At 39.1% G+C, this 11,535-nt stretch overlaps 1 protein-coding gene across 5 annotated transcripts in view; it reads right to left on the bottom strand.

The window, feature by feature from the left end:
• LOC110103111 (DNA repair protein RadA) overlaps positions 1 to 11,535 on the bottom strand; it is a 112,833-nt gene that overhangs the window by 69,610 nt on the left and 31,688 nt on the right. For all 5 annotated transcript variants that reach the window (XR_003700560.1, XM_020831685.2, XM_028694368.1 and 2 more), the window contains one exon: positions 1,163 to 1,246. Coding sequence is in view for 4 of the 5 variants with exons in the window: in XM_020831685.2 (XP_020687344.1) it covers positions 1,163 to 1,246 (84 nt within the window). In the remaining variant the exon portion in view is untranslated. The remainder of the gene's footprint in view (positions 1 to 1,162; positions 1,247 to 11,535) is intronic.

Genomic DNA, 11,535 nt, shown 5'->3' with positions numbered 1-11,535 from the left:
CTGGAAGAATTAAAGAAGCATCTGATGAGGGCTCAACAGATCATGAAGAAGCAGGCAGATTCACACAGGAGAGACAAACAGTTTGAAGTGGGAGAGAAGGTATTTCTAAAACTACGACCCTACAGGCAAAGGACAGTAGCGAGAAGAAGGAATGAGAAATTGACGCCAAGATATTTTGGCCCCTACGAAGTGTTGGACAAGATCGGAGCAGTGGCGTATCATCTGAAGTTGCCCTCTTCTGCTACCATACACCCAGTGTTCCATGTGTCACAACTGAGGAGAGCATTAGGGGAACATGTAGCTAGTGCGGAGCTACCAGCATCTTTGACAGGGGAGTTAGAGGTGATCGTGGAACCTATGGAGTTGCAAGGAGTAAGGATTGATAAAAAAGGAAACAAGGAGGTGTTGATTAAATGAAAGAATCTTCCCGCTTACGAAGCTACTTGGGAGCCTTATGAAATTGTGAAGCAACAGTTCCCCAATTTTCACCTTGAGGACAAGGTGAGTTTTTGGGAGAGGAGTAATGTTAGAGGGCCCAGGATGGGCCGGTTGGACCGGTCCAACAGGGACCGGTCCACTGCTACGAAAGACGGGCTGGGCGGAAACAGCAGCAAGGGGCGGAACTCCCTGTGGACCCCACGTGGGATTAATTCTGATTTGGGAGGAAGAAATTTGAATGAAGGGGGCTATTTTAGGAAATCCATTATTGTCCTTTATGATTATTTTTGTTTAATTAGGAGATTAGGGGGAATTAGGGATCATCTTGAATTTGAATGAGAAGCTTGAGATCTCTTGGTGTTCTTGGGCTCTAGGGTTTGCAAGAGACTTGTGGAGAGTTGTTCTTTCTCTCGAATCGAAGAACGTTGTATCTTTCTTTGTTTTGCTTTCATTGCTAGTGAAATACAAGCCGTTTCTTGCGTTTTCTCTCAGATTTCCCTATTTTCCTGCTTTTTTCTCTGCTGTGGACAGCAGTTTGCTGCTGTAAATTTATTGGTTTGGGTTAGAATTACTTGTGAACCAAGTAATTCCTATCAGTTTATTTAAGCATGGAGGTAAATCATCCATGAATTCAGACACCTGTACATTTAGAGAAGTAAAATGCATGTAAATCAAATACTCGTAAAATGTTAAGAAAATTGAAGAACAATACTAAAAAATGCACCTCAACATCAGTACTAGAATACAAGTACAGATCTTCTGAAGTGATTCTCATGCGGTCTGCCCTGTTTCCAATTTGCTCTATGCTCTGCAAATAAAAGCACTATCAACTCACAGAAACTAAATAATGGAAGTAAATGCAGTTTGAATAACAGAAAATAGGCGAGCATTGCAAGCAACATATGGCCCCAAAAAGTTCAAGCAACTATGTCTACAAAAGCAAAAATCAAAAGAAAATAAGAACCTAAGTTAAAGAAAAAAAAAAAAAAAAGAGGGAAGAAATGTTTTCAAGCAAGAAAAGGAAACCCTTGACGGAGATCAAAAACCAACCCAGTGAGACTAATGAATACATTACCCTCGGGAGATTTGCAACCTTGTTTGATTTTCCTAACACAGACTATTCACCGTTCAGCACGACCTGACCAATGATTAGATAAAAATCTAGTAACTCCCCTTAGTATTCCCTAGAGAGATTTGCAACCTTGTTTGAATTCCCTGCGCAAACTATTTACCATTAGGCATTTTAAGTCCTCAAAAACAACAAGAACAACAACATCAAGCCTTTGTCCCACTACGTGGGGTCGGCAGGTTAAGTCCTCAATTCAGGGAAAATCAGACCCAAATAACGATTTTCTTTTTTATAGCAGCCAGTCGTATGAAACACCCTGACACATGGGCAAGTCTCACAGACTTGATTTTTGTGACCAATAAGTTTGATGTGTCCTTACAAATGGATGGCATTTCCACTTTGGTTCTAACCCGTACACATAGCATCCTCGCAGTGGTAAGTCTCAACTTGTTTCTAAGCAAAAGCCAACCAGCATGATGCTCACTCAGCCACAGGCATGCCTTAATCAATCGCTTTTAAGAAGAAAAAATTAAAGGACAGGAATTCATGTTCAAGTGAAACAATTGAAATAATGATACAACAACAACAACATCAAGCCTTTATCCCACTACGTGGGGTCAGCCACATGAATCCTTTTTCTCCATTGTGTCCTGTTAAGAGTCAAATTCTCATTTAGATCTAATAAAGAAAGGACATTTCTAATATTTTCTAACCAAGTATTTTTAGGTCTACCATTACATTTCTTAACATAAATTAAATCTAATACATCTATTCTCCTAACCGGATCATCGGAAAGCCGCCGTTTTATGTGACCAAACCATTTAAGGTGACTCACTCTAATATGATGCATTCATATTTTGGCTTATTTTTGTTTTGATGTAATTGAATATTATTGTGTTTTATGTTTTTTTTATATGCTATCCAATGATGGATAACATCCAATGATCATGGTAGGATATGCTTGCGCATGGCAAGACTTGAGTTTGCTAGCATTTTGGGTCCTGTTGTTCTTTGGGCTATTTGCTGCTCTCGGTTTGGGCTTTGGTTGCATTGGTTTTTAGCTAAAAACTTGGGATCTTCTTGGTGCTAGCTCATTAATGCTTGAGCTGATGTTTACCTCATTATTTGGAGTAATTGCACTACTTAGCTCATAAATTTGAAAAGTGATTCTTCTTTTAGCTCATTATGTGGAGTGGAGCATGCCTATTCCCCTTCTTGTGTCCCCTCAATTTTTCCCTTGTGTTGTTCCCATGACTAGTCGGTGGGTGCATGTTCTGGTCCCCTGTGTTGGTTTTTTGGGTTCCTCCCTGGCTACTTTCCTGTCGTTGCCTCTACCCGATTTTTGTGTTAGCTTTTCGGTTTGATCCCTGGCTGTTTTCCCGTGGCTTCCTCTACCCGGTTCCTGTGCTGCCTTTGGGAGTTGTTTTGTGTTGCCTAATTTGGATTGAAATAATTTGGACAAATTTTGAATTCAAATTCATTTAATTTGAAATTTAAAATCTTTCCTAAATTACTAAATCTATTTTAGGAAAGTTCCTAAATTAAATCTATTTGACTTTCAAATTCAAATTGTATTTAATTAAAACATTTCCTAATTCCTAAACCCAAATCAAGAAGCTTTAATTCCCCCCATTAATCCTCCCTAGCCCTTGATGCTGCCGGCCCCCTCATTAAACCCCTTTGGATTTATTTTCTAATCCCTCCACCCTCTCTTGGAAATAATTCCAAATCCACATTACCTCACTTGAATGAAATCCCCATGCTCCCATAAACTTAATTTCTTTCCATAAGGTAGTTTCTCCTTATGGAATTGAATTAAGCCCCTCCCAATCCTACCTTGTCACCGCCCCCCTCTTTCCTTTCTCTCTTACTTTAATTATTCTCACTCAAGAGAATACTTAGGAAGTTTGAATTCAAATATCCCCACATCTCTCTCCAAAATCCGAACTAAATCCCTCACACTAGCCCTCACCCTTGGCCAGCCACATACTCTCCTTTTCCCTCTTGATTTATCTAACTTATCTTCTCCATCTCAATAGGAGTCCCCAAGGGAAGTCTCAACAATCGTCGCCAACATCTTAATATCAAAGACATGCATGGCCGATCAGGAGCTTGATTACGACCTCTCCTATGACGAGCAAGGATTTGTTTACATCCTGCACTCAACCTTCTTCGACGTCAATCCGTGCATCGACCACACCGTAGAAGAGTACGCAGAACGCATCTTGGACACCTTGGTCGAGGCTATTGAAGAGCAACTTGGTATCGTACAGTGAAAGATTACATCCGATCCTTAACAAAGGACTTCTAATCTTCCTCTTCATGTATTTCTTTAGTCTAACCCTCTTGCTTGTGATTTGATTTTAGTCATGAAGATCATGTTCGCCTAACTCTGTCAAGCTTAGTAAACGTAGGGATTGAGTGCACTTCATTTGTTTCTAATCTTATTGTTAGATTAGGGATTTTCGTTAAAAGCTATTATATTTGCATGTTGTTAATTTCCTATGTTATTTTGATGATTCAAATCTCTTATTGTGCAACTTGGCCTAAACGGAAGTGACCGCTCCTACGTTTTATTTTGTCATTTTATTTGCTAATAGTTATAATCACTATTATTCTAAGCAATAAATCGTGCAAGTTCTTTTCAAGTTATTGCATGCATTATAGTCCTACATCAGGTCTACTCTGAAAGCTATTCATTTATTGAGAGGGTTGATGGAAAAGTTTAGAGAGAACAAGGAGGATCTACATATGATATTTATTGATTTAGAGAAAGCCTTTGATAAATTTTCAAGAGAAGTGCTATGGAGAGTTCTATAAAATAAAGGGGTTAATAATGCTTATATTGAAGTCATTAAAGATATGTATGAAGGAGTTGTTACTTGTGTTCAAACACAAGGTAGATAAGAGTAGTGAGGGAGTTGAAGGGAGTTGTTACTTGTGTTCAAACACAAGCTGAATTACATCTAGGATCAACCTTAAGCCCATATATTTTTGCTTTAGTCATGGATATTCTCACTAGACATTTGCAAGAATATGTACCCTAGTGTGTGTTTTTGTTGATGATATTCTTCGTGTGGATAAGAGTAGTGAGGGAGTTGAAGGTAAACATGATTTATGGAGATCAACCTTAGAGTTTAAAGGTTTTTTTTTAGTAGATCTGAAACCATATACATGGAGTATAATTTTAGTAGTAAAAGTTCTAGTGGGGGATTGTGACTTTGGACGATCAAGTCATTAATAAGAGTACATGGTTTATATATTTTGGGTGTTTGTCCAGAGAGATGCTGAAATAGATGGGGATATTATTAGTCGAATTCAAGTTGGATAGTTGAAGTGGAGGAATGCATCGGGCTTATTATGTGATAGAAAAGTACCCCACAAACTTAAGGGAAAATTCTATAAGATGTTGGTGAGACCTGCAATGCTTTATGGTGCATAATGTTGGCCATTAAAAGAGAAGCATAATATTAAGTTAAAGTATTGCTAAGATGAGGATGCTCAGGTGGATGAGTGGACTTAATCTTAGAGACAGAATATGAAGCGAGCATATCCAGGAAAAGGTTGGAGTAGTTCCAGTTACAAATAAGATTAGAGAAAGTCGCCTTAGATGGATTGGTCATGCAAAACGTAGGCCTTCCGATGACCCTCTTAGGAGAGTAGATGTATAAGATTTGAACTACGTTAAGAAAAGTTAAGGTAGTCCTAAAAAGACTTGTTTAGAAAATATTATAAATGACTTTTTTTATTAGAATTCAATGAGAATTTGACTATTAACATGACACAATGGAGAAAAAGGATTCTTGTAGACGACCCCATGTAGTGGGATAAAGTCTTGACGTTGTCGTTGTTGTATTATTTCAATCAAACAATTGAAATAATGATAAAAAAAATAAAAAATAAAAACTAGCATGTGTAATGCTTAGATAAATTTAATAATGAATAAATAAATCTTATTATTTTTATCATGTTACTGTTGCCATAACCTCTACTCATGCATGAAACCAATATGCCACCTTTGATAATCTACGGGATAACCATTACAACCATCTCCACGCCCATATATCCCAATACAGTCACCAACAAGCATTCCCAACAGCTACCAATACACCATAGCATCTTTTTACTTCTCCTAGAGCACTCTTCTGCCTCTTTGGCCACAGAAACATAATAAGTGCCACATTGTTTTCCTTCAATTGCCACCCAAGACACACTACTATCACATGCTCCCAGTTGCTCATATAGATGCTTAGCCACTGCCACCGATTCCTATGAAAATTTTCAGAATGAAATTTGGTGAATAAACTTCAAGAGGGTTTGCTTAAAGTTGAGTTTTAATTGGAACCCCTAACTTAAACTCAGTTCTATTACGCTAAAAATAGATCCTTTGTGGACATGGCCATTGAATATATTCTTTTGCAAAACCATAACTGTATTTAGGCTAAAAGTATTCAAAACAACACCAGTCAATTTGAATAACCAGTCTCCTAACAAAGCAAGCAAATTTCGAACTGAAATCATTTAGCATATTCAACCCAAATCAATAAGGACCATTGTTTAAAATTGCACAATATGAGACTCGCCTTGAGACCTGACTCAGCATAATTCCAGTGAAAAACGCCATGAGGCTTACGCCTCAAGCTTATTTTATGAGACTTGCGCTTCAGCTTGGCTGAGACGCACCTCGCCTTACAAGCATGAGGCGTATGCCTCATGTTGACGAATATTTTCGCATCGACTCGACCCCGATCGAGCCCGACTAGGCTCGATCAACTAAATCGATCATCGTAAAGGCAAAATTGATCCAAATTGAGCCTCAATTTAATTAAATTAAACCCAATTTAATTTAATTAAAATCAAATCAATTTAAATCGAACCCCGTCGAGTATCGTCGAGCCCAATTCGACAGAATTTGGTGTCGATTCAAGCTTAATTTCACAAAATTAACTTGATCAGAGCCACTCGGACCCAAACCGACCCAAATCGGTTTGAGTCGAGTTCGATTCGGACTCAATTTCAGCCCCAATTGATTGATTTAAGCTAAATCAAATACCTAAATCTGAAATCTAAACGGACGGCTTAGATTTCTTGTAAAATCTGCCCTAAAACCTCTCGTTTCACGCATGAGAGGGGATTGGTCCATTTGGGGCGGCGGCTTTTTGCTGCTGCTCATGCTCTCCAAGAGCACGCAAGAAGAGAAAGGGGGAGCATTCGGCTCCCCCGTTTTGGTTCTGTCCCAGACAGAGCGCGCGCGGGAGGGGGGGGGGGGGGGGGGTGGGGGGGGGGGGGGGGGGGGGGGGGGGGGGGGGGGGGGGGGGGGGGGGGCGATCGGCTCACCCGTTGCTTCTTTGTTCGGCCCGTCCTGAAGAGAGGAAAAGAAACGCGAGGAAGCGAGAGGGAAGGGGGCGGAACTCCTCTCCCTTGCGTGCGACTCCACCGCATGGCCCGTCGCCCCTCTTCCAACGAGCCAAAGCTTCTTGCAGGCGGCCCTTCTAAGGAAAAGGAAGATGGAGTTGGAGATTTGAGGGCTTTTTCTTCATTCTCAAGAAGTAAATCAAAGGTTAAGCCCTCCATTCACTTCCTTCCTCAAAAATCAGCAAAGTTAGTGGCTTCTCCCCCTTCCTCCTTCAACTCCAACGAGTTCGTGGCGATTTGGAGGCTGTTGGAAGTTTTCAAACAGCAAAGGAAGCCTCCAAAACCTCCCAAACAGCAGCGGCAACGTTGGGAAAAACCTGCCAGCAGCCACGCAGCCTCCGGGAACATCCAAACAGTGAAAACTGCTGTCCGGAGCAGTTTGGACAGCAAATCCACCCTCCGGAAAGGCTTGGACAGCGACGGCGACGTCCGGAACGGCTTGGACAGCGGTCTTCTTCCTTGGGAAGAGTCCTTGGACAGCAGCTTGGAGCTTTCAAAGGACTTGGACAGCGAGCCGGAACTTGGTTTGGAGCGCTAGGGCAACCCGGGTGAGGTAAAACCCAAAAACTTAGTGAGACCTAGGGTCCCCGAAGGCCATTGATGTGTGGATGACATCCCCAAGCCATAAGTCCCTTAGAAACTTCATTTGCTTGCTTCCCCAAAACCTATGTGCGCTGTCCTCTCCGCAAAACAATGGAAATTCGATGATTTCCGTTTGTTTGCTCTCTTGTGAGAGCCAAAGAGACATGCCATATGCACAGGGTGGTCGGATTTGTATCCGACAACCCCTCAAATGCATGTAAGAGCATTCATTTTGTGCCTAATACCTTCGCCTACGATCAAACCTTAGGCTAAGTATTGTCACTCAACTATATCTTGAATGACAATGTGTAGGGACTCTCACATATTGTAACATGCATGTCACTTTTAGCAAATTGTAAGTTATGACAAAATTAACTTAGATATTTGGGAATTACATCGTTAGCATTTGTGATTTCGTTTGAATTTATAGAATGTCATAGAAAGTGAAGCCAATTGATTTTGGAAGCTTGCAAACAAATGGTGGGGTCTTTCATGAACCCTCAAGTTCATGTTTCAAATCCCATGACAAAAGAAATTATTTGGATTCGCTTTCGATATATCTTCAAATTTGGAATGAAAGACAAATGGTAGATATCTCCAAGCCAAATGTTTGCATACTTAACTAAATTAGTTTGCATGATTTGGATTGCAATCCTTAACTTATGAAAGTTTGGAAGATGATTAAATAGGCTTATTTAATTCAAAGAAATGAACTTGAGATGTTTTATGGACCCTCAAAGGCACATGACCTCTCATGTTTTGGGATTATTTAACTCTATTTTATAACTTCCAAAATTAAATGTTTAAGGTGAGATTCACTAAAATTCCCGGATCTATAGAATCATCTACACATGCATGCATTTTAGGTTCTTCTTAGATCATACCGCAATTGATCTTAAATCTCTTAGAAATCATAAGGATAGATATCGCCTATCCAAGTTTCTAGATCATGCCAAAATTGATCTACAGACCTCTCCAAAACCTTAGGAAATCAATTCTTCCCTTTCCTAATTGAGTCCAAAACACTCTAAAGGACATAGGAAAATTCCTTTCAAACGCACATCTCCTCTTTCCATGAATCCAAAACATTCATGGAGGAATGGAGAATCTTCTCTCGTACATAATGCTTGGAGCATTCTCAAAGCTCCAAGTTTTAGATTGTATGAATCATTTGCAACTTGGAACCAAATCTCAAGTTCTTTCATCCCTTTTGTTGGAACATAAACCAACAAATATCCCCTTCGTGTGCGATATGTTGGAGCACCCTCAAAGCTCTAAATTATTCTATCACATGAATCTTAAGGACCTTATGACCAAATCCTAAGTCCAAACCTTTGTTTGTTAAGTCATGAAATTAACAAATGAACCACCCTTCCCAATGTACAATCCATGGAGCGTTCTCGAAGCTCCAAGTGGTAGAGTACATGAATCATTGTAGCTTGGAACTAAATTCTAAGCTATACATCCTTTTGTTGGAACCTACAACAAACAAACCATCTTCTTCCTTTAACCTCAAAGTTGTAGGAAGTTTATCAAATCATTTATTGGTTGGAACCCAAACCAACGAATAATCCTCTAGACATAGGATTCAAATCCTAGTCTTCCTCATTTGCTTAGCCACTAATTAAGCAAATGAATACCCCTCCTTGGACACCAAATGTCCAAGGAATCACTTTCAACATGCAATCCAAATGTTGCTTGTTGCTTCTCTCTTCTACAACTTAAGAGTTGTAGAAAGTCCTCTCATTCTCCTAAGCCCAAATCTAGAAGAATGGTCATTCCCCTTTTGAACACCAAATGTTCAAGGATACTCATGAATGTGGAACCTTTAAGTTGCACATTATTTCCTCTTTCTACCAAAACAAAAGTGTAGAAAATCTCTTCATTCACTTAGCCTAAATCAAGTGAATGTGTGTCATTTCCTTTGAACACCAAATGCTCAAAGAAATTCCTCTAACTTGCAACTTATTAGTTGCACACGATTTCCCCCTTTCTACAACCCAAAAGTTGTAGGAAAACTATCTCATTCTCCAAAAATTCAAAATTAGGAGAATGTACACATCTCTCTTGAGCACCAAATCTTCAAAGGATTTCTATGATTTGCAACCTCTAAGTTGCATTTCCCCTTTCCTACAAGTTAAGATTGTAGGAGAGCTTCCAAATCCATCTTCATGCTCCAAACCCAAGTTGGGAGAATGAATTCCCCTCTTTGAACTCCAAGTGTTTAAAGAGGTTTTAGAAGCTTGCAACCCAAAGTTGCATCTTCCCTTCTCCTTTCTACAACTCAAAAGTTGTATTAAAGTTTGAGTGAATCAATCTTATTCCAAATCACCTATTTGTTGAATCAAAATCAACAAGTAGTTTAATCCAAAGTTATTTATTTGTTGAACCAAATTCAACAAATAATCCCATAGCAAGCAAAGGAGAAACTCCTATCTTTCTTCCATTCTCCTAACCAAATTTGGTGAATGAGTTCCTCTCTTTGGACACCTAAAAGTCCAAATAATCCTTGATGTGTAGGCCAAATCTACACATCATCTTCTCATGTTTGCTTAATCCAAACTTAGTAAACTAAATACCCATCATTTAACATAAAAGTTCAATGATAATCTCTCTTGATTTGTAACTCCAAGGTTACAAATCTTTCTCACTTATTGAGCTAAACTCAATAATTGACTCACATTTGTTTGCCTAATCCAAATTAAGCAAATGAAACTCAACTCCTTGAATACAATAATTTACGGAGACATCCTTTTGATTCATAGTCTCAAAGCTACTAATCTTCCTTCACTTCCATAGGTTTCAAAGGCCTTAGAAGATGTCATACCTTAGCCCAAAAGCTATAGGTTCTCTCTCCTCCAACTCCAAAGTTGTACGAGATTTTCCCTCTCTTTAGCTCCAAAAACTAGAGGGAATTCCCCTACATTTAGCCCAAAGCTAAATGTTGGATTCCTATCTTTATCCTCTTAGCTCCAAAAGCTAAGGAGAATTCTTCCACATATAGCCCAAAAGCTATATGTTGGACACCTTTCTTAGATTCAAAATCTAAGTAATCACTTTCATTCAACCCAAATTGAGTGACCTCTCCTATGACATTTAAAATGCTAAACCTATAAATGTCCCTTAGGAGTTGTCCTTTCTGTTGAAGTTCATCCTACCATATTGGATGGAGTTCACTAAGTCCTAAGTGAAACCCCTTAGGCATATCTATCTTACCCTATTAGATAGATATTTTTCTTATCCAAACACTAAGAGAACTCTAAAAACACCTAAAAATTACTTAGGTTCCTTTTGATGCAACGATCAATCATCTACCTCAAAGGTGAGATGCCTACATCATTGTATTTTAGGATTCATAAATGACAGGCTTGCCCAAAAGTAAGCAGTGGTTACTTTATAGGTTCTTCATAACCCTCCTAAATATGAAACACTTAAAAATAAAATAAAATCTTTAAGTCACAAACAACTTAAAATGAAATCACCCTTGGATAAAGATTAAACATCTTCAATCCAAAATAAAATCAAACACCCTTAGTGTGACATACTACACAAGCCTCACACACTTAGGTGCACAGCCCATTAGGCATGCTAGGATTAGGATTTTTCTTTTCTACGCATGTGTTTGATGTTGTGGTGTGATTGCCCTTGAATTATCTGCGTTGTGGGCACTTGCCCTTAAGTGGATAGTGTAGAAATATACATGTTCTTCTTGCAGGTGACCATATATAAAAGGGGGGGCGCTCATAAATAATAAATTGCTTGCATGACAGGTGCTGCTTAAAAACCCCCAAAGATGTGGCCAATAGGGTAGAAGCATGCGTTTGGCACTCTAAATGCTAAACAAAATTCTTAATGTGATGCTTTATTATATAAACTGCTTCTAATCCACTGCAAGTTTGAGTCTCTTTTCTTTTCAAACATGTATTTGATATAATTGTAATTGTATGAAACTTGTGGGGGTTTGGAGCAAAAGAATGAAGTGGACTAGAAGGATGTACCTGTCAAAAGTGAAGCCCAATGTCCATTCAAAA

Source organism: Dendrobium catenatum, unplaced genomic scaffold (assembly GCF_001605985.2).
Source record: "Dendrobium catenatum unplaced genomic scaffold, ASM160598v2 fragScaff_scaffold_465, whole genome shotgun sequence".
NCBI lineage: Eukaryota > Viridiplantae > Streptophyta > Magnoliopsida > Asparagales > Orchidaceae > Dendrobium > Dendrobium catenatum.
The sequence above is the reverse complement of the archived record's forward strand: the minus strand, read 5'-3'. Positions and strand labels throughout refer to the sequence as shown.